General features: G+C 41.5%; 2 protein-coding genes across 8 annotated transcripts in view; both read left to right on the forward strand.

Moving 5' to 3' along the window:
• The first annotated feature begins 406 nt into the window (after nt 1-406).
• LOC138205083 (probable N-acetyltransferase camello) lies at nt 407-3,747 on the forward strand. Its single transcript, XM_069160741.1, has 2 exons — nt 407-613; nt 1,757-3,747. Exon 2 carries the CDS (start codon nt 1,766-1,768, stop codon nt 2,438-2,440), a length of 675 nt encoding a protein of 224 aa, XP_069016842.1. The 5' UTR covers nt 407-613; nt 1,757-1,765; the 3' UTR covers nt 2,441-3,747.
• A 457-nt stretch (nt 3,748-4,204) lies between these two features.
• dctn1b (dynactin 1b) overlaps nt 4,205-25,851 on the forward strand; it is a 31,626-nt gene continuing 9,979 nt past the window's right edge. For 2 of the 7 annotated variants that reach the window (XM_069160733.1, XM_069160734.1), the window contains exons 1-11: nt 7,142-7,528; nt 11,995-12,246; nt 13,228-13,306; nt 14,024-14,055; nt 15,504-15,548; nt 20,027-20,044; nt 22,082-22,102; nt 22,881-23,057; nt 24,327-24,524; nt 25,170-25,374; nt 25,742-25,820. In XM_069160733.1, the coding sequence (XP_069016834.1) occupies nt 7,496-7,528; nt 11,995-12,246; nt 13,228-13,306; nt 14,024-14,055; nt 15,504-15,548; nt 20,027-20,044; nt 22,082-22,102; nt 22,881-23,057; nt 24,327-24,524; nt 25,170-25,374; nt 25,742-25,820 (1,139 nt within the window). In that variant the 5' untranslated portion in view covers nt 7,142-7,495. Of the gene's footprint in view, nt 4,288-7,141; nt 7,529-11,994; nt 12,247-13,227; nt 13,307-14,023; nt 14,056-15,503; nt 15,549-20,026; nt 20,045-22,081; nt 22,103-22,880; nt 23,058-24,326; nt 24,525-25,169; nt 25,375-25,741; nt 25,821-25,851 lie in introns of those variants that run through there. The other 5 variants (XM_069160739.1, XM_069160736.1, XM_069160735.1 and 2 more) reach the window with 5 other exon arrangements.

Genomic DNA, 25,851 nt, shown 5'->3' on the forward strand with positions numbered 1-25,851 from the left:
TTAATTCAAGCAATTTTTATGTAAATCTAAATCTGCAATGCACCTAAAGAAAGCAGATAGATATAGCAAAGTAAAATATACGTTTATAGTTTAGTAAAAAGCAGCAGAAAATAGAAACATGGAAGTAAAGTACCTCAAATTCAACCACTGGAAATTTGTGATATAGTGCTTATCACTATTTAAAACTTTACTCTACATAATAATTGGCAACACTGTTTGTGATTGGTGAGAAAATGGCAGCCAATCACCATTAAACAGGAAGTGACACATGCTGCATTCAGGGCCATTCGTACAACCTGTAATTAGAGGGTTTTCCCCGGTATACAAACGGATATATTTGTAATATCCGCCAGTTATGATATCTTGAACTTGGTGAGAACAAACGTCTTTCAAAGTTGGAGGTAGAATGGCAGCGGCAGGAGATGACTAACCCTCCATATTATTAACATCAATATGGGAGTACCTACACCTTTGCGTCACACATGAATCCGAAGATCCATGAATGCATCATTTTCAAGCTGGGAAAGTATTTAAGAGACAAACGAAATGAGCGGATTTTGACTTCAGGGAACTTTTTTAAAAGACTTCGCTCTCAAGCATTGACATAAAACAAGTAAGTCGTGCTCATTTACGCGTTTATTTATCCTGCCAGAGAATCTCTGAGCCGGCTGAAGTCCAAACCTCGGCTGTTTCGTAAGGCTAGCAATGATGCTAGCTGCTGTTAGCTAATCTGGATTGTTTGTCCGCATTTTTTTTTTTTTTTTTAAAGGACACGCAAAGTTTATCACCTGGAAATATGTTAAATGTTTAATGATTGTGTGCTCAGGTAGGTCAGGTGGATCACGAGGTTTTTAATACTAACTTTGCCTTTTTCCGTGAAACCCGTTTAAACGGACTCTCACGTGCGTTGAAAAACGTTTGCGGGTCATTGTGATCACAGGTGAAACTGGTTTATCATCAATCCAACAAGAGGCCGAAGTTCTGTCTTCTATTTTTATAAATCCGCAGCAGAAACCAGCACCTGATCGATGACTGTGATGGTGTCGTCTCACTGCAGATATTTTGGTATCAGATGATCAATGACAAGAAATCCAATACATGTTTCGAATCTGTCACCGTAGTTTAAGATCGATACACTTGATTGTCTTACGTCTTGTGATAACCGTGTTAGGACTGGCTGGTATGTCGATATTTTATTTTATCGTGATATTACACTAAATATTGTTTTTTATTTTGGATAAGTTACTGAGAAAAGAGAATAATTTATTAATCACACAGCAGGGAAATGCAGTACACACGATAACAGTAGATTAGAATAAAACTTCTTTTTTGAAAATTTAAGACGGATTATTTTAGCATGGATTCAAAACTAGAACACTTATTTTGCTGCAATTGTTTGTCTTGAAATTAATCATATAATTTTTTTTTAGAAATTGGAGAAATATCCTGAAATATTGAGATTATATCTTTTGGGGCATGTTGCCTTCAGAGATCAACAAGATAGTTGATTTTTTTACATTGTTTATCAGGTTGTGTAAAGAAAAGTTGATGAAGATGTTATTATCACATGTTTAGGCCACACTAAAACCCAAAAGTAGTAAATTGATCATATCTCAAATTGAGAATATTCTTGTAAATGGTTCATATTGTGATCGTGAGTTGCTAATCAATAATGACACTGATTATCTAAAAGTGGCTGCTCTTTAGTAATACATGGACAAGCTGCAGCTCACTAACAGATCATTATGTGTTGCAGAGCTGAGTCATGGCCAACATTCAGATCCGGAAGTACCAGGATGATGACGCCGAGATCGTGAAGGAGCTTTTCACCCTGGGGATGAGCGAGCACGTGCCTTCGTCCTTCATGCACATGCTGAAGCAGCCGCCCACGCAGATGGTGCTCATGTGCATGTTCTGCGCCCTCATGGCCAGCTCCAAGTCCTTCCTGCTGCCCATCCTGGCCATCACCCTCCTCCTGGCCGGAGCCCGGCAGGTGGTCGTATACATGTTCAATAGGTACATCGACGACTCCCTCAGGAAGGACCTCGGCAACATCGGCGACACCTACCTGCAGCAGAAGGACTCGTGCTTCTGGGTGGCTGAGAGCGACGGCCGGGTGGTCGGCACGGTGTCTTGTCTCCCCGCTGAGAGAGTGCCCGGGTGCTTGGAGCTGAAACGCATGTCGGTGCGGCGCAGTTACCGCGGGATGGGCATTGCCAAGGCTCTGTGTCGGACGGTCGCTGACTTTACCCACGAGAGGGGTTACGCCGCCGTCGTCCTGTACACCTCTGTGGTGCAGACCGATGCTCAGAAGCTGTACGAGCACATGGGCTACGAGAAGACGAGAGAGTTTCTCATCCCCGTGGTCGTCGCCAAAGTCATGAACTTCACGCTGTTTGAGTACAGACTGGATTTACAGCGAGACCGGAAAACGGACTGAAACTGGCGCAAACGCTGTTTAACATTTCAGGGTGAAAGTAACATCTATTTATCTAGTTTCTTCGCTTGTGTTTTCCCAGCATGGAGTTCAGCAGGAAAACACTCGGAACAGGTTGGGCGACAGCGCCCACATCGGGAGCTGTTTACCCAACAGGAGGTTCAGGCATGTTTGTCTCCATTATAAACACACACAGGACAGGTTGATCATTCAATATTGTTCTGTTTTTATTGTTTCCTCAACAAACCTTTTTTTTTTCCTAAGTTAGCTGATTACACACAATATTAGTTTAGAAAAAGTCAGATTTGTTTGTTGATTGAGCGTCTTGAAATTCACCTGGTTATCTAATTTTGTAAAGGATTAAAATTTTACATGCTACTAAATAAATTTAAACATTGTAACTCATAAGCAGCAAGAATCTTTGTAGTATTCATTCTCATCTTTGCAGAATGCACTGATTTTAGTAGAGGCCACTTCACTGACCTTATTATTGCCGGGATCAGACTACACGAGATATTTGTGTTTCATGACGTCTCTGTCAGATTAAATCAAAGTGCCATAAATTCTCGCCATGTTTTTGTCAGGAGACTAAAAACACTACAAGTACGACCTGGACCAATCGTTGCTCATAGTTACAGCGTCGTTCTAATTTGGCTCAGACTCTGGAAAGATGACTAAATCCAGTCAAAATCAGGCCGTATTCGTGTAGACTGAGCCCGGCATTAAAGGGGAACTCCAGTCTGTTAGTTCAGGCTTTACTACCACAGACATCCCTAGAGTCATGTTATTCTACATCAGAATAATCCCAGTGAGTTAAGTCTGGTTTAATGTGGGGAAAAAGAAAGCAGTAGGATCAGATTAGTACTCCGCATTGGTGCTTCCCAGGTACTGACTGTAAATACAGTGAAGTTTTCCAGCATGAGAACTTCACATTTGGACATACTTGATTTGCACCTGAACACTCTACTTCCCCGTTTTGTCTAAAAATACTCTCGCATCTGGTCGTGTCACTATTTTTCCAGCCGCACAGAGAGAACAGGTTCTTTCTTCATGAGGGCCAGAGGTTGTGACTCCAGAGCGGCGGGCCAAAGCAGATGTTTTGGGGCCAAACATAGATGTTGCTCTGGGGGTTTGTTTTGCATTGTTTGATGCTGCACTGTAAAAGCCTGTGACACAAACTGATGTTCACTTGTGTCTTTGTCAGGTTGTTTTCTTTGAATTTGCCCCGAGGTTACATTTGTCTTGCTGCTCGGTGGAAAGGTGAAACTCACTCAAGCTTGTAATTAAAATGACTAAATGCAAAGAAAATATTATGAAAGTGTGAAACAGTCAATAGATACCAACACAAACTTACAGGAAACAAATGTGGTCCAGTTAAATGTCATTTTTATTGAAAGGTTTTTGTTTTTAGATTTTTTTTTTTTTTCCCATGTTTATTTGTTTACTTCTCTACATTTCCTTGCTGATTTATCCTCCTTACTTCCTGGATTGAGTTTTTCCTGTAGAATTTTTTGACATAATTTACTGCTTCATATGGCTATTTAAGAATATAAGGAATTAACCTTTATGTATTCAATTTGACTCTTTAAAGAAAAATATAAAATTCATGTTTTAACAAAAACATTATATTACAGGACATGTTTTGTATGTTTAAACCTCGTCAGCTGTTTACAAAAAAACAATATACTGGTGAATTTATCTAAACGCCGAGGATTTCACCGGCCTGCTCGGTTAGTGTCAGGCAGCAGCTCGGCCACCTCAGGGCGGATGTGTCCGGCCAGACCTCCGTGGATGGAAGTAGCCTGTCGGGGGCGAAGCGGAGCCGTTAGCCGGATTTTTGACACAACCAGGTAAACCTCAGCGCTCATTTGTCCTCTGTACGGCGGGCTTTTTAATTCCAAACACATAAACACACCTGTCTTGTAGTATTTACGTGTGTTTTTTGTTCAAATTAAGCCGACGGTAAGATTTTTAATTGAGAAGGCTAATCGAGGCTAACAGGTACTGATGCTAGCAGCTGGTCAGGGAGTGTCTCTCGACAGTTGACAGCACCAAATATCAGCGTTAAAAACGAGATTTTTTAAACCTGTTAAAGCATTAAGTATTACAGTGTTTTCACATTAAAACGATTAATTATGATGTGAGGACTATTATAAATGTTTAATGAGCTTTGGTCGGGGATTATAGGGGCCGCGTGGACCCCCCGGATATTTAAACCTAATGGGATGACTGAGTTTTATTCGCTGTTTAATTAATTAATCTACAATCCAGATTGTGTTTCTTCATTTCTCATCCAATTTGGTTAATCTGTCATGCCAGGCTGCAGCCACACCCATGCTGTGATTTGTTATGATTCCCACCAGAAATATTACAAAGAAAAGGTGCGTTATTTTGATTCATTTTGATAATTAGCGTCGTTGCTTGTTATATTTATTAAATTACTATAATATTCCTCATTATTATGGTCACTGAGGCAGGTGGATGTCAGTGTTCAATAGGTTTTAACACACTAGATGGCACCAAAATACAGATTTAGGATTTCCATGACACCTTTAAAACTATAGCTATTTTCATTTTAACCTTGTAAAGACGTTTTCTTTCTGCTTTATGTTGATTTTAATGTTAAGGTTCAGGCTCTGCCCACATTTTCTACAGATGACCTACTTTTCTTGCATTGCATAGTGAAGAGACCCGGCCTGAAAACCATTAATATGCAAGCAGTGCAGCAGAACCCCACGTTTAACCAATCTGTTGTTGATGAAAGAGAAGAAATGTGCAAAAAATGTCCTTAAATCCCAGAGTAATGTTTTCATTTAACTTGTTTTGTCTGAGTTTAATCTGGATCAAATGACCTTCATCACTGAAGTATCCTCATGAAGAAAATAAATTGACCTTTAAACTGTTAGTCAGGCAACTGGAAAGGAAGTGAGTGCAGTTTTAAAGCATATATCAAGTAAAAAAACAAATGTTTTCTGACGTAACGGTGATGCAAAGTGTTTTCTTTTTTATTTACTTAGAGATTAAGTCACCAGTTAGGAAGCTTACATTCAGCATTTATCTATAGTTTTGACATGAAATGAACAAATTAGGACTCACTTAAATAGAAGACACAATCAGATTAAACAAGATTATTTGCTGTTTAAATTAATAGTTACCTGCAGCCTTTTTCCATAGTAATGATACCTTGATGACTCCTGACACAGCAGTTTCCCCCTCAGTCGACCATACCGTACCTATGCAGGCAAAATTGCCATCGCACTTCTGCTACATGGTCCCAATTAACGGCAGCTTTCAGGACGTAGTCGTGCTTGTCCTTGTCCTTACCTCGTCCAGTGACGTCGATCTGTTCCTCCTGGACCCGGCAGACAGTCTGAGTGCAGCGCGGTCGTAACGTTCCTCCTTAAAATCCCCAAGTGTCACCTCTGTTCCTGCAGCCTTCCTGCTCGCTGGCCTGAACCGGCTCACAGCAGCAGACGGACTTCTCTGCCGTGTTCTTCATCTTCTGTGAGGAGGAAGAGCTTTCATTTAGGCTTCCTGCTGCTGATCTTATTTCCTTTGTGAGAGATAAGGGCTCCCTTCTCTTTCCTTTCTTACCACAGAGCCCCAGCACCCTCCTCCCCCTTTTTTTGGTGGGTTTTTTTGCCTTCGTCATTTGCATAAAAGGCTGCAAAGAGACTGCAGAGGTTTGTTTGGTGTCCCCAAACCTCCCCAACTCTGTATAACTCTCCCACGCATTAAAATCTCACTTTATATATTAGTTTTAACAGAAAATATTAGGATTTTTAGTCGACCTCTAAAGCTGCAAATTCACCATACTGTATTTTTAGGCTAATAGTAAGCCTACAGATGTGCGACTGCTTGTCCCGGCCCACTGCTTGCTTGCTAAAGTGAGGCATGATTTGACACTGGGAACCCCTCCCTCCCCTCTGAAAGCTGGGTTTCCTTTGTTTTGCTCTTCCAACATCTCTTATGAGCCTCCGAGCTGAAAGCTTTAACACAGAAACCCCTGCAGCAAAAAGATGACCACACAGAAATACAGAGGACTGAGAGCTAAAAGGCTCCAGCCATGCAGTTAGCTGATAAAAGAGGAGTTAATCCTCGCTGTGTGATGGGCCACAAGCATCAGGCCCGGCCCGAATGGAATCGGCTGGCTTTTGCTTACAGTGTGCTGCATTACAGAGCATCACCTGGGCCTTTTGTGTTCAGCCACAATGAAACGGCGTCAGATCGAGTTGAACTGGTTCACCTCCCTCTGGATGAAAAGTGCTTACCGCCTGTGTTTCTAGATTTAAGCAAATTAGTTTTTTCCCTGCCGGCGCTCTCACGACCAGGAGGAACGCTTTTTTACAGAAATTTGACAGTAATCTGACAAAGACTGCAGTGCAGAGAGAGAGCAGAGTTTACGTGTAAATCCAGCTTCTTTTAAAGGATTTCTTCGCTGTTTTTGTCGACGGACTCATCAATCCTATCATGGCCTGAAAGTGCTTGAAATCTAAAACTAAAAAACAACCTCTGCATCATCCCCGATTCGGATGACATGCCTGGGAATGATAGCTGTCTATTCTGAGAGACTCCTGAGAGGTATGTATGCAGGCTTTAGGACCCAGCACTTGTGTCTGGGCCTAAACCACCCTCCCTCCTCCAGGAGCCAGGGCAGACACTAGCACAGCGCAGTGCTGCCGCTCAGCTGATGCCCTCACAGCAGACCGAGCCTGGCTGTTTTACCCCCCCCCCCCCCTTTCTTTGCTCTGCTGTTTTGCCTCTGGTCCATTCATCAGCGGGCCGGATCGGCGCCGTCAGAAACTTCCCGATAGAGCCGGGAGCCTCCCGCAGCCTTTCGAGCAGAGGGGAAGCTCGGGGGAGTTTTGAGAGCTCAGGCTGGTGTTGATCAGCGGAGGGATGGTTTGATTCTGTGAGGAGACAGAGAGGAAGAGGGAGACGCTCCGGCAGCATCACCGAACCCCCTCTCCTCGACCCCCTTCTGTCTGGCTCGCGATCTCCCCAATAACACGCTGCTTCAGTCAAGACGGGAGGTTTTTGGGGGAGCGACCAGGGAACATGTCACACACCAGGAGGAACACGTACACCCGGGTGAGTGTGTACGAAGTGTGTGTACATCCCAGACTGTGGTGTTTCAAGTTAGTCCTGATCAGTGCGCCATTGTTTCTATTACGTCTGTTTGATTTGTTTCACTCTCTCATCTCGTCCTGGTCCATTTTCAATAGAAGGGTTTCTAATCCATTTCAGCGCCGCATTCCTCTGTCTCAATTGTCGCCTCTTTGTTCGCCTCAGATGCCCCTCCGGGCTCAACGTCGCTGCTGTGATGTTAGAGTTCAGACCTCCACTATGACTCGACTGTAAACTCTGAGATGTTTGATGAATGTCAGGTGATCGGCTTTTTGTTATCAGCAAGACGCCGTAGACTCACAAACCCTCAGACCCCAGAAGACTTCCTGTTAATCATCCGTCTCCGAGTCAGGCAGATTTTCTGTCACCGGGAGCGATGACATCAGTGCTTGATCTTACAGTTCGGCTTTTTTCGGCTACTCTTTGTTCAGATCGTCATCGTGAATAGTCCTCAGATTGCATAGTTTATAATTAACCCACTTAAAACATCAATATGAGAGATTTTCTGTTGATTACTTTTCTGGAAAACAAAGCAAAACATTAATGAGGCTGTAGGACTGTTTTTAAAATTTATATTACAGTAATGTAGTCATTGTGAGCTTTGCGTGTGTTGTAAGAGTAGAGTGTCACTAAATAATTCAACTCGCTCTACTCGGGTCCTCCAGCACATGGCAAACAGGTCGGGGCAATGACTGAACAACACACCGTTACAGACTGTCAGCTGGAGATTACCTGGCAACCCATTCAAAGCACTTCCGTTTTTTATTATGCTACTTTAAATAAGGCAGGAAGTGCAAAACCCCCCAATCAATTGCAGATTGTTGACAGGTGCTTTTGAAGCATGTAATTGCCCCAAAGCTACATAAATTCCTGCTTCTGTTACGATTCTGAAGAGATTTAATGGCTTTAAATAGAATAAAAGCTCCCACTGTGATGTTATTTATACAGCACCATTCAGACACACGTCAACTCAAAGTGCTTTACGGAGGCATGGAAATGTATAAAAAATTTAAACTACATTTATATTTAAAAACAAGGCGGTTCAAAGTGTAAGAAAGAATAAGATATTAAGAGGAAATTAAAAATGGCCTTTAAAAGACAAAAAATGTGACGTAGAAACTTTGGAAGCAGCATTAATTGCTCATGTTGATTCTCTTTTTGATAGTAAAATTGATATTTATATTTGAGACATAAGAACGACTGATAAGTGATCAGAAAACAAAATAATTCCAGTGACACTAAACTGAAAATATACACGTCACCATTTCCACCCTCCCTATAATTTGCCTGCTTTTTCCTGTATATACAGTCTCTGTTTTGACCAGTAAGGTCAGTTCAGTGCCTTAAAAGCATTCAAAATGCCTCTTAGAGTACATCAAAATAGACGTAGTGTCCAAATATGAAAGTGAAGCCAGTGCAGAAGTGCCTTGAAGTGCAACACCACTGAGGGCCACTAGGGGCCGGCTCCAAAAACCGTCTGTCTCCAATCAACTCCCATTCAACTTCTCTCCTGAAATACAAAGTCAGTAAATGTTTTCCACGAGTCATGATGGTGTCGTTAGCTAAATTCCCTCCTGATCAGAGTCCTGGTGCTCCTTCTGAGAATAATTCCAGCGTTGATTAGATTTTCAGCCTCAAACAGAGTTGTGTTCGGGGGGCTCGCCCGGTGTCATTAACATGCCGGTGGTGCAGTCAGGTTTCTGGAATTTTTCAGAAGCCATAGCTTCATAATCCTTCAAATTCTTAGTGTGATTTTACAACAGAGAGCATTGAAACAAAACGCTCTTTATTTAACTGCATTCCAACGTACACTTTTTCTCTTGTTTAAATCCCTAATGTTGGATAATAAGGACAGCTGACTGTTTAAGACCTGCAGCTATGCGGTTTAACAAATATTACTTTTATGTTTGCATAAATACTATAATTCAAGGACTTTACATGATGGAAACCTTACATTCACACAACGGCACGACAGCATATTAATCCAGCATATTATGAGAAATGGACATTTTATACCATGTAGTATGCAAAGACATGTTGGAATATAAAATAACGTTGCTTATTAATGAAACAACTGGCCAGAACAAAACTTCATACTTGCAGCACAGGCACCCCAAAATGGAGTAGATAATCCAATTATATTTGTGCGCATAAATCTGCATAATTAATTAGATATTTTCTTGATGACAAACTACTGGCAGTGTGAGCGTCGTTTTTCTTGGAGATTATGTCCGGACTGAATCGCTGTCCTTGTGACTGTTTGTCTGGGAAGACAGTTGAGATGTGCTAAAATGTCCTTTTTATTTGATATTGGCTATATATTGGTGTGTGTATATGTTGGCCAGGGAAAAACAAGAAGTTGTTATGTTTGAGGGTTCAGAGTTCACCAGAGAGTGCTGACAAGTTTATTTTACCACTGAAAAATAATTATAAATTTAAGTAAAACAAAGAATTTGAGGAGTCTTCATCATACATGTTTGCTTTTTTTTTTTTAAATGTATTTATATCCCAAAATAATTGGATATGATTTAAAAAAAAAAAAAATTGCAACTACTATTATCAATAACGGCCTCAAACATCCAATGCATTCAAGGAATTTGTCATTAGTCAAAGCTTTTCCTTGATATTAGAGAGTTTTATGCATTGCTCGATCAGTTTTATTATCCTTCCTCACCCCTGTGACACACCCAAACTTAATATCGCCGATGGAAACACTTCATCCTTGAGCTTTAATGCATTAATGTAATAGTCAGTCAGCAAGTTTAGCAGTCATCATTAAAAGTAGTTCCAGCTTGAAGGACAGAAAGCTGCAGCGAAAGGAACAGATGAGGATCGAGTGTCGTCTCTCAAACAGCCTTCATGCTGCTGATCACCTGTTTTACTTTGTGTTTCTGTGTCATCTAACCGATGTCACATTTAATTCATATCTAGTGTGTGTGTGTGTGTGTGTGTGTGTGTGTGCGCGCGCATGTTCCCTCAGAGTAATAATATCTGCTGCTCTCTGTGCTGTTCTGCTGAGTCACCATCACTTCTAGGACATCGCACTGTAAATTGGGTTATGCAGGATTATTTTATCATAAAATACTGCAGCTCAAGTAAGTTTGTTAGCTTCTCCAAACATCAGAAGTGCGTTATGAAATCTCAGGTGATTGTTGCCATGGAGGTTGTTTTTTTTTTTAACAAAAATGTGACTCCTTGAAGAGAAAGAAAGAGCAGAGCTGTTGAAGCTTTGGCATTTAGAGAGTTTGTGTGGTCCCGTACGCCTCAGTGGGTCGAAATGAAACGTCCTTTGAATTGTCTTTCTGTCTTTGTCCTGATGTGGTCCTCCGAAAAGCACCTTCTGTTGCAAATGTCCACTAAATACCTACATGATGTCACCTGACCTCCCTAACCTGTTATTTTCATGGAATGAGATGTTTTTGTAGGTTTTTTATTCTGGTGCATGATGTCACAAAATGCACCTTTAACATTACTTAAGCAATTTTCTGTTATACTTTAGTCAATTTTAGTTTGAATTTGAGTTTAAAGACAAAGTGGAGACCTGCTTTTACCTTTTATTTCACTGTTTATATGAAAATAGTGTGTAAATAGTGTACAAACATCTTGGGAATGAAACCTGCCCACAAACGGAGTGCAACAGGTTGCTTTTACAGCAAAGTAGCAAAGACATTAAGACATTAATATCACCACTCTGTTGAATACTTTTGGAGAACACTGAATAAAAGGCATGACAAAGATATGTTTAAAAACGATGTAGAAACAGCCTCATCAGTAGATTACGTCCTGCACAAAACATGTCAGGGTCGAAATGCTTTAAAGATGCGTGATGATTGAAATTGAAACTGTAAATGAAGTGTGTCTTAAAAAGCTGGAGCATGTGGTTTAGATATTAACAGCAGAATACAACTAAAAGTTCTCTTGTAGGGGAAATGTCCTAATCTTAATCTCCATTAAGCGTTCTTTGTAGGCCATTTTAAACTCAGCCATCTAAGAGATTAAAAACTTATTTTTATTGTTAATTGTTCAGGTTATACTAAATACTAGTAGTACTGGAGGAGGAAGTGTCCTCTGTTGTTTTTCTCTAACCAACAGTCCAAAACCTACAAATATATTCAGTTTCCATTTTTATAAACATGAAAACAAGATGTAAATCCTCAGACTGGAGCACCCAGACGTATCGATTAACTCAAAGTTTTATCTCCACTACATACAATTTTATTTTCCATTGTAGTATATTTGTTAAATGAGCTGAAACTAAACATGTTTCTAGTAAATGTAAGACATCCCCATCTATGTTAAATTCAACCACTGTGATTTGAACCTGAGCCTGTGTGTTGACGCTCCTCCTCTCTCTCTCTCTCTCTCTCTGTCTCTCTCTGTCTCTGTCTCTGTGTGTGTGTGTTGTTGTTTTCTTTCCTCGTCCCACTCAGACCACCAGCAGCGGCAGCAGCAGGATGAGCTCCGACGGGGGCGGGCGGCCCGTCAAGGTGGGCTCGCTGGTGGAGGTGATCGGGAAGGGGCAGCGCGGCACGGTGGCCTACATCGGCAACACGCTCTTCGCCTCCGGGAAATGGGTGGGCATCATCCTGGACGAGGCCAAGGGCAAGAACGACGGCACGGTGCAGGGCAAGCGCTACTTCACCTGCGAGGAGAATCGTGGGATTTTCGTGAGACAGTCACAGGCGAGTAGAGGAATTGTTCGATGTCCGGTCTCCACACCACCTCCGTCTCGCTGCCGTCTCACCTTCTCGTGTTGGAGTTTTTGTTTTATTTGACGCAGCGTGTTCGTGTGGGGGTTGATGTTTTTCCTCTGCTGTCTGCGCGGTGCCTCGTTCTCTATCGCTTCAGGCTGCTTGGTTATTTTTTTCATCAGAAACAGCTCTATTTGTCCCTGCAGTGTGTCCCTGCCTGTTACCGGGGCCACAGATCGCCTGCAGGAGACCATAGAAGACACAACAGCAACAAAACATGTAAACACCGTGAAATATTTGGGTCATTTTGAAATCTGCATTTTGTTTTTTGTTTTACTTTTTTGACCTTTAACACTCAGTTTTGCCCCAAAGCTGCTGACAAATTCACACATTGGTGAATTTTAGTTGAATGAATCATGTAAAAACAGTAAACACAGAGTGTACTGTAGATACAGTAGGCTTCATGCAAGAACCACTTACATAAGCAGATAATGATATAAACAAAATACAAATGAAAGAGAGACTCGTCAGTTTACTGGAGAATTTACTTTTATAAAAAGGTTTTATTGATTTAATGTTATAATGTGAGACTTGCTGAACAGGTTCACACATCGCTGATTAAACCCGTCTCTGCCAGATTTGCAGAGATTTGCTGATGGGTAAATGCATACTAAGCATGACCAATAGGCAGAGTTAACTTCCTGAGTGAAACCAGTAATTTATCCACAATTTATTTTTTTTATTTTTTTATTTCAATTTGTTAATCCCGGAGGGGACCATCATTTTACTGCTGCAACGGAAGCGATGACGCAGGCTCCAGCAGAGCTTGAGTGTTTTTGTAGTTTCTCTGACTGGCAGAAGGGGGAGACAAAAGTTCTGCACCAATTAATAATAATATCATTTTTTTTTGTTGTGTTTTTGGAAGAGATGAGTGACTGTCTCTGTCCCTCTCTGTCTGTCTCTCCGTCTCAGATCCAGCTGGTCGATGATGGAGCCGACACAACGTCTCCAGAGACGCCTGAACCCAGCACCGGGAGGGTCCCCAAACGAGGTGAACACACACACACACACACACACACACACACACACACACACACACACACACACACACACACACACACACACACACACACACACACACACACACACACACACACACACACACACACACACACACACACGTCCTCAGTATTCAGCAGGTGCTTTAACTTGTTGATTTTGACCTTTCAGAGCCCTAGAGATGTTTAAACATGCAGTGATATGTGACAACCAGCAGAAATCGACATAAAATGTGCACACATTTCAGGCATAAAAATCAGTGTGCGTTTTATTTTATTTAGTATCAGCAAGTCGCACATTTTGTGCTCTTAAATTCAAGATATAAATTCAGCTGTGCGGCACATAATCTTGATTATTTCAGCATCTATGGAGCCTCTACGGTTTGTTTCCTTGCTTTGCCCATAATTTTACAGTGAAATATGACTGGAAATATGTCCTTGAGCAAGGCAGCGTCACCTGCTAACCCACTCTACAGTATGGCACAGTGGCTAGAATTTAAATAAGCTTCAGTACACATGTCACTACGGGGACATTGTTTGGTTTCCACAGCCGTCTGTCCCGCGTTGACCATCCGGTGAAAGGACAATAAACCGTACTGACTTCATCCTGTTAGCAGCAGGATCTGCTGATGGACTTTACACCTCGTATATGACGCTGACTGTAGTTGGAGAACATGCGTCTTTATTTGTTTGTCTTTTTATGTCTTCAGAGATCCTGGAGACGCCCAAGTCCACTAAACTGGTGAGTTAATACCTTGCTGCAGGTGTGGCAGCACACACCTGGATAGATGTTCACACCTGCACATACGGATAGACACACTGAAGTCAATGTTCACTTCAACTGGCAAAATGTGCCGTTTTCACAGGTTGTGTTAATGTAGAAAAGTGACTGCGGCGTGGTTACTGAAAATATCTACTGTTATCTGACGTTTTTGTCTGTGAAACTAATGAAACACTGAAAATGAAGGTGAAACAAAAAATTTTTTATTTACAGGATAAAAATGTAAAATAATACACACACATAACTGTCAAAAGCTTATTTTGCTTTTTCCTGCTTTTTTAATGTATTTTTGCATTTAATCCCAAAATATTAAAAAAAAAGTTGTGAATATAAACTTTTTACATCTGTAAATGTTTCCACTTCAGTAATCTAAATATTATTTATTTTAAAGAGCATTAAGTCATCCCTGAAAATGGTGAGTTTACCAAGTTGTGCTAAATCATATCAGAGCTTCTTAAATCAAGTGCGTCACGTTTTCTCTAATGTCCAACAGAGGGCGCTGTTTACTCATAAATACTATTACATGAAACACTGTATTACAGCAGTATGGTGCAAAGGGTCTGTATATTTTATTTGAACTTAGATTAAAGTTGCAGAAAAATTACAGAAAATGCAATAATTTATATTTAATGCTTTAATTTATCTGATGATCACCAGCAGGGATCAGGAGTGAAAGAGAGTCATAATGTCCTGGAAATAGATGAGACAGCAGAAGAATTATGCAAGTCACAGTTTATTTTGTGTTTATTTTATTTTATGTTTATTTGTGTGAATTATCCACACCCAATCAGCCCCTTTTGGATTTTTAAGTTTTTAAATCTTTTATCAGGAGAAAACTGGCCAAGAAGACATTAAACTTAAAGAAATAGGTTTTGTCTGCATTTACAAGGAATTTGACCTGATCACCGGCAGCTGTAATATAAATAGTAAACGGACAGACACAATTAGTCACTGTACAGATGTGATTAATATATTTTATGTATAAGAGCTTATGGTATATGTTTTGTGTTGTTTTAGCTGTGGAAAAAAAGCCAAATAAATAGTGTAAATAATATTATTTTTAGCAGAATTTAATGAGAAATAAATGGAAAAATATTCATATAAATTATATAAATATAAAGTGATATTTAGAGGCATCTACAGATTACATTTTATTTACTCCAAAAAAAAAAATCAAGTTAACACATATTCAGTGGATTTTTTTTTAATATGCAACCTGAGAGAAAATTAACCACATGAGAGTGTGAGTGAAATAAAGCTCCACCGCCCCGGAGAGCACCGAATCACTGAAGCGCCCTTCACCTGAGCATGACACACTCTTGACCTTTAACCTTCACCCTCACCCCCTCCGTTCCTTCCTTCCTTCCTTCCTTCCTTCCTTCCTTCCTTCCTTCCCTTCGAACATGCAGCGAGGAGTGAAGCCCAAAAAGGTGCTGCATGTTTCTCTAACCTCGGTACAGTGGTAATGTTATGGTGGGGATGATGAAGATGACTGTAGTAACCGTGGTAACCGTGGCTCTGAATGGCCTCGCTGCTGCATGGCAACAGAGCCTCACCCTTCATTTACCCATGATTCCTGCCGCCCCGCCGCCCCTCCCGGTCTGTTTGTACTGTTTGAATGAATGAAATCTGGCGGAGAGGAATATGATGCTCGGGTCCTTCATCGTCACCTGCGTCCTGTCAAATCGCCTTCATCTGGTCTGTCCACTCCGGTTCATCTTTTCGTCAGCTTTGTGCATGTTGAAACAAAGAAAAGGCTTCTTCATCTCAGCAGGTTATACTCAGATTTTAATATCAAAACTCAGGAGAAAACTCGTTATTTCCTGGCGTGAAAGCAGGAAATGCTGTTGCAGGTTTTTGTGTGAATCTGCCTCTCGGTGCCTCGTGTCATATTTAGCTACAGAAGCCGTGTCGATGTTTTTCTGGAGGGACACGTGAAGCTTCATTTTTTTTTTTTTTTTTTTTTTTTTTTTTTAGCCCTGTCCGGTGCCGCTTACTGTGTCTGCAATGTCACATCTGTTAAAGTCAAATGCAAAACACTGGTTAGTTCCTCCTTCTGAACATGTGACGATTTATCACCTTTTGTGTTTACACGGGATTCATATTACTTTTTATACAAAAAAATTAGTTGTTAAGTTTTAAATATAAAAAAATATATATATTATTTTGAAGAATCCAATATTTTAACAGATTCGCCAATTTCACAGTCTACCTGAATCACTTTCTTCTTTGTTTGCTATTTCCATTAATAGTTCAAGAAAAAATGTAATTCATGCAAAGTGCAGCACATAGAAAAACCTCATATTGTAAACAGAACCGATTCTCAAAGTTTGTTGCAGCAGTTCTTCAGTGTCCTCATGTGATCCAGACCGACTGCAGGACGTTCCTGTTGTCGCTGGAGATGGTTCTCACTCTGGTTCGTGAATTAGATCTTTATCGTGATGGATGAGAATCCAAAGAGCCTAAAACTTTTGCACCTTTTGAATGACATATAAAAAAAAACCTTCTGGTATAGTGTGTTGTATCTCCCGGGGGGGGGTTCACCCGACAGTCCGGTGCTCTTTAACAGTCGTCCTCTGTGACTCATCTGTGCGGGCGTTCCTCTGCTTGCGCCGTCTAGAAAATGTCAGAATGTGACCGAGGTGAAATGAGCCGGCCTCCCACCTGCACAGACCTGCAAAGTATCGACTTCCTGTCAGCTCGGGTCCACTTTACCGTCTGCTGCGCTGCGCTGCGCCGCCTCCTCGGCTCTCTACATCAGGAGGGGACTTTTAACCAAGAGGTTTTAAACTTCGAGTCTGGATTTAATCGAGGTTTCAGAATAACACAGAAAAAGATAATACAGAACTATTCCGCTGGAAATTAAATAAATGAAATATTAAGGAAGGAGAAAGTAAAAAAAACAGGACCAAAAAAAATGTCGTCTTCCCTGAAGCTTTAAAGAACAGCTGCGTCTTTTTCCATAGAAATGTTCGACCCGAAATAAATCAATATAAATGAACAATACATGTTGAAATAATGTAATAAATCGGATCATTATGAAATCTTTCAAGAGTTTATTAGTGTCCTCTAACGTGGACAGACAGTAAGATGTCACCACTTTGAGACAGTTTTCAGAGTAACTCACTGACTTAGATTTTTAAAACAGTTTCAGACTTGTAGAGAAGATAAATATGATGAATATGAGGGGGACAAAATGTAAAGTAATCCTTCTTTAAATTACTTTTTACTCTGTTTTTTTTTTTTTCCCTGCTGTCTGCAGTCTGACGCCTCAGCTCTGCACCTGAGCTTTACAGTCTTTCTCACATTTTGCCACAACAAACGGCTGACGCATCCTGAACGCTTCCTGGCCAGTAATCTCATCCCCTTTTTGTCCCGCTTAAGCGGCATGGCGTTGACCTCGGAGGCAGCGATCCTCCCCGCGAGTGCTAGGAAGGCAGGAACCTGATACGTCCCATCCCATCATCCTCTCTGCCTCCATCACCCTCAGAGCAGCACTTACTCTTGGAGAGAGTCATGTTTAATATTTGAAGAGCACAGATTTCCCTCAGCTGCTCTGTAATGGATACATAAACTGTTTTCCTTTCTGCTTCAGCAGCCTCCAGTCCTGCTGAAGTTTTAATCTCCCCCTTCCTCTAGTAAATCTAAAATTTCTTAATACTCACCATTACACTGAAACAAAACGCCGCCTGTGTAGTATAACGTCACCGAGTTTCATCACGGTCGTCTCCGTATGACTGCACGCCGTGTTTTCTGTCCACGACGTGAAGTATTTCGGGTTTTAAAGCTCGCGGCTAATCAGTGCATCCTCATCCGATTAATCCTCTTACAAACCTCGCTCTTCCTGTTGAGCTGGGAGAGACAGAGATTAGTGCAACCGAGGAAGATATTATGATAGCAAATGGCTCTTTTTTAAATTGTGAACTACACCTAATAGATCGCTTTTTACTCCTAAAAACTTCAGAATGAAGCCCAAGTCTTAATTTCTAAATTATATCGAGTTCTCCTTTAATTTGTCACCCCTCTGAGATTTTTCCGGAGTTACCTTCTTTCAGAAACTCAGAATTTCCACCTACTTTACAGATTTTTTGTCCAGAAGTAAAATATAGGAATAATAACGTGAAATAATATTTCAGCTCTGTCTGATTATTAAGATGATTATATTCTACTTTTGTGGCCAAACCGCAAATCAACGAGCAGGAGGTGAACGGCCATATTGGATTTAAAAGATCTTAAGTTGTCAGGTGTTTAGCCAAAATAGGTGTCTGTTTATTTCATTAACAGTTTCTTGGTTAGCATTTGAAAAGTTTTGTTGATATAACATCATATAAATTATAATTGTCTCTGTTTGTGTTCACAAATTCCACTAAAATAAAAAAAAGTGCACTTTTTACTCCCATTTTAAAATGTTTACAAAAAAACTACAGTTCCCCGATGTTTTACAAAAACATGTGGCCTATTTTTAGTAAAATAAAAATATATTTGTGACTCATTTTTGGCTGTAAAGCAGCAGTGAGGTCATCCCTATAAATGCAAATCTTTGTCATTGACTGAGAGATAACAATATGCAGATTTACATGACTTCCTGTATCGGTTTCAAATTAAAAGCCATTTTAAATTAAAAGCCGTCTAGTATTTACTTAGTGGTCCAAGCACGTCCCACATTTTGACCTATATTCTCGTTAAAGATTTACAACATTAGTAGAAGCCAATGTGCCCCAAAGGGTTCGAAAGTAATCAAATGAGATAAATATCCTGCCGACACACAGAGGTCGTGTAAATATGAAATAACTGCACATCTTAAACAGTGTTTTCTGAAAGGCATTCCTCATGCTGCACTTGGCTGTCGACACAAACTATGACAGGAATAGAAATAGCTGTGTGCACAACGGGGGACTAAAAGGAAGCTCGAGAGCTCATCGCCCAGCTGACCTCTAAGTGAAGTGAGCATCATCGCTTGGACGGAGTTTCAGACATAACGGAGGGTCGTCAGAAACTGTAGACTCTCTCCAGTTTTATCCTTTAAAGACTGAAATTTAAATATTACTGAATACTTCATAAAGTGGATCAGGTGTCGGTCCCCCTTTTGTTTCTGTCAGCCTCGTTTTAATGAGCCCGTTGGAGGATCTGCCAACGTTGCTAGGAGACAGAAGAGGCTGCATCAGCGTCGCTGTTCATTTTCCCCTCTCATCTCCGTTAATGGCCCCGCCCTCCTCCGTCTCACGTCCTCTCTTTCCTGCCCTGTCTGTCCCCTATCTCTGCTTCACATACACACTGTCTCGCCCCTCCCTCCCTCGCTCCCTCCCTCTCTCCCTCCCTTTCTCTGGTAGAGGTGGCGATGAGTGGGAGAGCAGCAGGGAGGGAGGGAGGAGGGAGCCGGGCAACCAGTGATGTAATGCCGGAGCGCGGCATTGGCTGGGCTGACAAGTCACAATAAGCTGAGCGAGAAGAAGGGGGGAAATGAGACGAAGGGCGGGGGGGAGATGAGGGAGGTTAGGGGAGGTGAAGCGTCTCCTGTGCAGCAGCAGCAGGTCGGAGGCTCGCGGCGGCGACATGTCAGAGTCCTAATCGGAGCCAAAAGCGAAAAAGGGAGGCAGTGAGCGCTCCGGCTAATGGATTATGAGAGAAGCGGAGAAAGAGGACATAAAGGAGGACGATAGCGGGAGGAAGGGAAGGACAGAGGGAGGCAGGGAGAGAGGGAGGGAGAGAGGGAGGGGGAGCCTAGGAATAAATCGCCGCGGCCATTTGCATCACTGCAGCTTCCCGGCCTGACTGTTCGGCTTCAGCTGTCCGTCTTTCTGTCCTGAACCCGGCCTCTGTGGATCTTTGCCTGTTTTATCGCCTTCTTCTGTGTGTGTGTGTCTGTGTGTGTATTTCTTGGTGACTGCGTTGTGTGTGTGTGTCTTCCTCTCTTGCAAATATGATGAGACAGACTCCTGCACCCCGGAAGGTACAGAACTCCCTCTGATCCTCTTTATCTGTTGGGACCTTGTTGTTGTTGTTGTCATCATCCTTTTGTTTTGCTGGCAGAGGTCATGCTTACAAGTTTCCTCATTTAAAAAAAAAAAAAAAAATGTTCTCCTCTCTGGTGACATTTAGTAGAAGTGTACCTGCAGCTCTTTATGGTTCATTGAGTTCATTTTTCTCTCTCTGTTGGTGGTGTTTTTTTTCTGCAGAATTATTTTACACGTGTGTCTGCAGTTCAGTTGCTTCTTTTATTTCATGCCAGTCGAAGAATTTCCCTCCTGCTTGCAGATGTTGCCAACAGGCTGATGTGATCTGAGCACAGCTTGTTCTGGTATTTACAGCACAGCACGGAGGCTTAAGAGGGCTGTCAGCTCTTATTTGGTACAGCTGTTAGCTCGGGCTAATTTCTGCTGAATGGTCCAGCTCTAATCCAATAAGGCACGATAACCAGGCGGAGAGGCGGCCGTGCCCACGCCGAGGCAGAGAGGGAGTCAGCGTGCAGAGGGTGGAGAGCGAAAGGTGGTAGAAGAGTCTGCAGAGACCTGGGCTCATCTGTCTTCTGTTGAGCTTGATTATCTTGCAGAGAAAAGAAATAAACACTGCAATAATTATCATTGAATGTAATTTGCTCTGCTGCTTTTCAATTATGATCTGAAAAATTATGTTTATTGATATTCAGGTCATGTTTTTTTTAAATTTTCCCTGAATGCCTCAGAATTTCCTGGTAACATCCCCGATAGTTTCCTGGAAAGAACGAGTGTAATTTGCTACTAGTCACACGTAAACCAGAGACAGTAGATCATTGCTATATTTCTAATTGAATCATTTTAAATGCTGAGTTGCGTTCTGACTGTGGAACAATTTTTATTATGTCTTCAGGGAGATTTACGTGTATGGAAGAAAGTTTCCATCAGTAAATGAATGATGAATACATATTTATGGGTTTAAATGAAGACGATTTTTAAGAACTATATTTAGATTTTTTTTTCCTTTAATTAGTGCTACCCCCATTAGTTACACCCCTCTATCCAGGATACTGTCTAGGAAATAATTGGAATATTAATATGATGCAAAATGCAAGACAAAATGGAAATAATTTTAGTTGCATTTGTGGAATATATACAGATTTCTTTTAGTTTTAAATCAGTGTAAATTTAATATCTTTTGGTTTTGGAGTGCTAATTAGACAAAACAAGAGTTTGAACAAGTTATTTTAAACTAATAGAATAGAAATAAGAAAAAAATAGGCTGAAAATGTATCAATAATATAATTGTTAGTCGCAGCCCCCAATATAAGTTTAAAGGTCAGGAATAAACTTTAAAATGCAAAAAACATTTATAGAGGAATGGATTATTTCAGTGTCGTGCAGACAGCACGGTGATCATTTTTAGATTACAAAGTTAAATATAAACTTAATACAGTTTAACTTTGGAAGGTTTAATGAGCCTAAAATCTGTAAAAAAAAATTTAAAAAAAAGTCTCGGCATGCAGAAGCCCGTGAAGTCCAGATCTACTGTTCAGCCTCCACATGAAGTTTCTGTGTGCGTGCCTCAGTATGAATCCTCTCATCATGCCTGCTGCCCCGGCAGGTCGGAGGACACGCGATGTATCAGGATAACGGGCTATTATCCCGCCGCCGTCTGCAGTGAGAACGCAGCACAAAAGAACCGGGCTCAGACGAAGCGGCTCCAAGACAAAGCACTCATTGAGCAGCGGTACCAGTCACCGTGTCCACGTTGGGTGGACGAGAGCAGAGATCTGTGGAGATGTAGCATGATAATGGAGGAAGAGGAGGAGGAAGTCTTTTAGTCTAAGAAAAGAGTTTTATAGGTCGCAGATTTTCCAGGACAGTTTAAAATCAGCTTCATTCACCCATTTTGTCCTTTTGCCTGTGATTTCCCGTTTAATATGAACTCTGCCTTGAATCACTAACCTTGCCTGTTTGTTTCCCTCCTCTCCTCTCTGGCTGACCTTTGACCTTCTCCTGCTTCCTCTTTATCTCCTCCCTCCGTTCCTCAGACCACGGCCAGAAGGCCCAAGGTGAGCCCAGTCCTCAACGTCGTCAGGGCCTCCACTTCCCATCAGTACACATTATTAATGCCTCTGTGTACATTATTTCTAATCCATTTTATTTTTCACAAAAGGAATAACAAGACTTTCTCTTAATTTTCTTTTCTTTCCGCGACACAGGTTTAAAGTTCCCATTGATGTTTTTCTACAGTTCTTACTTTTATTTGATAAAATCATCTCCAGAGTAGTTTCAGCATTTGATTCCTTTCTCATTTATATTTTTATTCATCATCTGATTTAAATCAGGTCAGGGGTCATCATGGACGTCCACTGGAGAGCGAGTAGTTTTGGAAAAGTGCACAAAAGAAGTTGGTAAACAAACATAAAACTAACAAACAGCCGGTTACTTTATGAAAGAAGTTAATATAAATCGCTCTATCTTCAGGAACGTCAGTGTCCTGGTTATGAGCAGATTTGTATTAAATCCTGGTCATGTGTTGTGAATGTAAACATCATAATGATTACATGTAAAGCATGCATTTCCAATTTTTTTGTGTTTTAGAAAATCCTTCTGCTTCTTAAGAGAAACAAACCATTTAATAAAAAAAGTTAAATTGAATGTGATTAAAGTCGTACAGATCTAAAAAAAGGAGAGCAAATGCAGTCGTCTTTCAGAGGGACCTCCATGTTGTTCTCCTTCACCTCATCCAGCAGTGATTTGCACCCCGTGGGATCTTTGTAAGTCCTTTCATCCACATTTATTGCTGCTTTTCTTGTAACGTTTTCGTGGATCTTTTTTTTCTCGCAGCAGCCCAGCCGACCTGCCGGCACCGGAGGGAAGGGGGCGGCGTCGGGCTCGGCTTCGGCCTCCGCCGGGGAAATGAGCAGCAGCGAGCCCAGCACGCCGGCCCAGACCCCGCTGGCCGCTCCGGTCATCCCCACCCTCCACTCCCCCGGGAACCCTCCGGCCCCGGTCCCCAGCAAGGTCAGTATGAAACGGTTCACGCTGCAGCTGCGTGTCACAACACAAGATCTGATGTCGGTGACTCACGCCTGCATTAATAAAGGTGTTACCCATGATTACATGCATGAAATCAGGAATAGAAGAACGACACATGATGGTGTTTTTAGACAGCGGTTAACATGCCAGCCGGATGAAAGCAGCCTGAGGGGACTCGCTGTTTGAGAAGTGCGGGAGGGAAATCTGATGTGACATCTTTTTGCTATTACTCCTCTAAATATACACGTTTCTGACATGACTGTCAGTTTGTGTCGATGTCATCGAACCGGTCGGTAAATGAGGGAGGAGCAGAGCTGCAGGCCTGAAGGGAACTATGACGCAACACAAGGGGGACAGAAGATTTTTCCCTTAATCAAACTTATCAATCGTGCAAAAACACCTTTAACAGAACTGTTTATAGGACTTAAATCCCCTGAAGAGGCACACATAGGAAACCTGGTGTCGTCTGCGTAGCTGTAAAGATTGTTTTCTTATAACATTGTTAGTTAGTATATAAACTGAAATGAAATAACCACATGTTGTCTGATTTTTAAGAATAAATACTTTTAAGTTAACCACTTATTTCAGTGCTAAAAAAAAATAATTTAATTTTAAAGCCTAATTATCTGTGAATGTGTAACCGTGGATGCAGGCGGAATCTGACATCAGTTTGTATTGAAATGTCCGAGATGATGACTTTAACATTCAGTAATAGTCAGCTGCAGTCTGGTGTTGAGTTTTAAAGTGGGGACGCTCGGTCTCATTCCTGTGTTTTGCCTTCAGGGGGACGTCACCATGGAAACACAGGTGCAGCGGTGTGGTGTGATGTTTCTGCACTTGTTGAAGTGATGTTTTTCTCTCACTAACACTTTAACGAGCCGTCGGAGGTCTGACGCCTTTAATTGTGCGAGGCGGCTCTGATTGTGCACACTTACTGCAGGATTGAAATAAGATCTCGTAACTTAAATTAAATCTTTCCCACACATAAAGACATGAAAGTGCTGCCACCTCAGAGAGAGACGGCTTTAAACCTGATCCATTATTCACTGACGAAGAAAAAAAGAGAAATTATGACATGAAACGATCCAAGAAACATTAAAGATGAAAAGCTGTAGTAATGGAGCAGGTTGAAGCCTCCTTTTGTGTGAGTGCTTTTTTATTTTTTTTTATTTTGTGTGATTATTTCCATCTGTTGCGTCAGCTGATGCTTCTTCAATCTTACCTTTTCCTCATCACCGACCCTCCGTCCCTCAGGAGGAGGAGGCGCTCCGAGCTCAGGTGAAGGACCTGGAGGAGAAGCTGGAGACGCTGAAGATGAAGCGGACGGAGGACAAGGCCAAACTGAAGGAGCTGGAGAAGCACAAGATCCAGCTGGAGCAGCTGCAGGAGTGGAAGAACAAGATGCAGGAGCAGCAGGCCGAGCTGCAGAAGCAACTCAAAGAGGCCAAGAGGGTAAGGAGAGCACGGGCGGAGGGAGCGCTGGAGGCTGCTTGATGATCTGATATTATATCCACAAAATGTCTGCGGAAACAAGATGATGCAAATCAAGCACAAACACAGTTTTATGTCTAAAAATGGAATAATAGCAGGACAGGACTTATGGCTCTGGGCATATAAAGATAACATAAAAACTGTATGTTTGTACAAAGGCATTTGTTTTTCTTAATGGTCCAAAGCAGGCGATCCCACTTTCTCCTGTGGACTAATCAGAATTCAGAAAAGACAGGTTGGGTCCCTGTCAATCATATCTGATAAAAACTACCCCTAAATTGTCTGTATGGAGCAGATTAACTGACCCGATGACTGTTAAACTCTTCTTGAGTCCCACTTTAATAATGATTGTTGATTATTAAGTCATAGATATCCAACATTAAAGACAGATACTGAGGATTTAAATAGTAAAGAGTTGTCAGAAACTTTAACTTTGAGTAATAAATTTACAGTTTTGTGCAGAAATTATAAAGTGAAAGGAAAAATAAATATATTTACTGATAATTATAAAGACATACAGTATATCACTGCCTTTCAATGAGGATATAACTTTAAAAAGTGAGTAATTATAATACTGTGTTAATCAGATGACTTGTCGTGTTGCAGGAGTCCAAAGAAGCTCTGGAGGCGAAAGAGCATTACATGGAGGAGATGTCGGACACGGCGGACGCCATCGAGATGGCGACGCTGGATAAGGAGATGGCCGAGGAGAGGGCGGAGTCTCTGCAGTTGGAGGTGGACTCCCTCAAAGAGAAGGTGGACGAGCTCACCATGGACCTGGAGATCCTGAAGCACGAGATCGAGGAGAAAGGTGCCGAGCATAATGTGACCGGGAAACTAAAGTCGCTGTGTGTTTAGAGAGATATCCGACTTTTTTCTTGCAGCAGCATCAGCAGATAACTCATAGTTTTAATGTTTTGAACATAGTTAAGAGTTTGGCAGTCATTCACAGGTGAATGAGACAGATGGGAAATTTGGGCAGCTTAAATCAACCATCAAAGTGGGAGGGTGAGTGTGTGTGAGATGATTGTGGAGTATGAGGCGGGTCGACGTCATGCAGAGCAGAGAAGCTTCGTTTGGTGACAAAAATTGAAATTTAAAATTATTCTGGGTGTTTTTCTTTTTTCTTTTTTTTTTACTGTAAATCTCAGTTGTGTTTTTTTTTTGGTTTCCTTCAGGTTCAGATGGCGCCGCCTCCAGTTATCATGTGAAACAGCTGGAAGAGCAGAACGGCCGGCTGAAGGAGGCTCTGGTCAGGTAGGTTTGTTGATCATGAAAAGCTTTATTA

This window comes from Embiotoca jacksoni, unplaced genomic scaffold (assembly GCF_022577435.1).
Source record: "Embiotoca jacksoni isolate LCO1_2020_lvr unplaced genomic scaffold, fEmbJac1.0.p SCAF_27, whole genome shotgun sequence".
Classification (NCBI taxonomy): Eukaryota; Metazoa; Chordata; class Actinopteri; family Embiotocidae; genus Embiotoca; species Embiotoca jacksoni.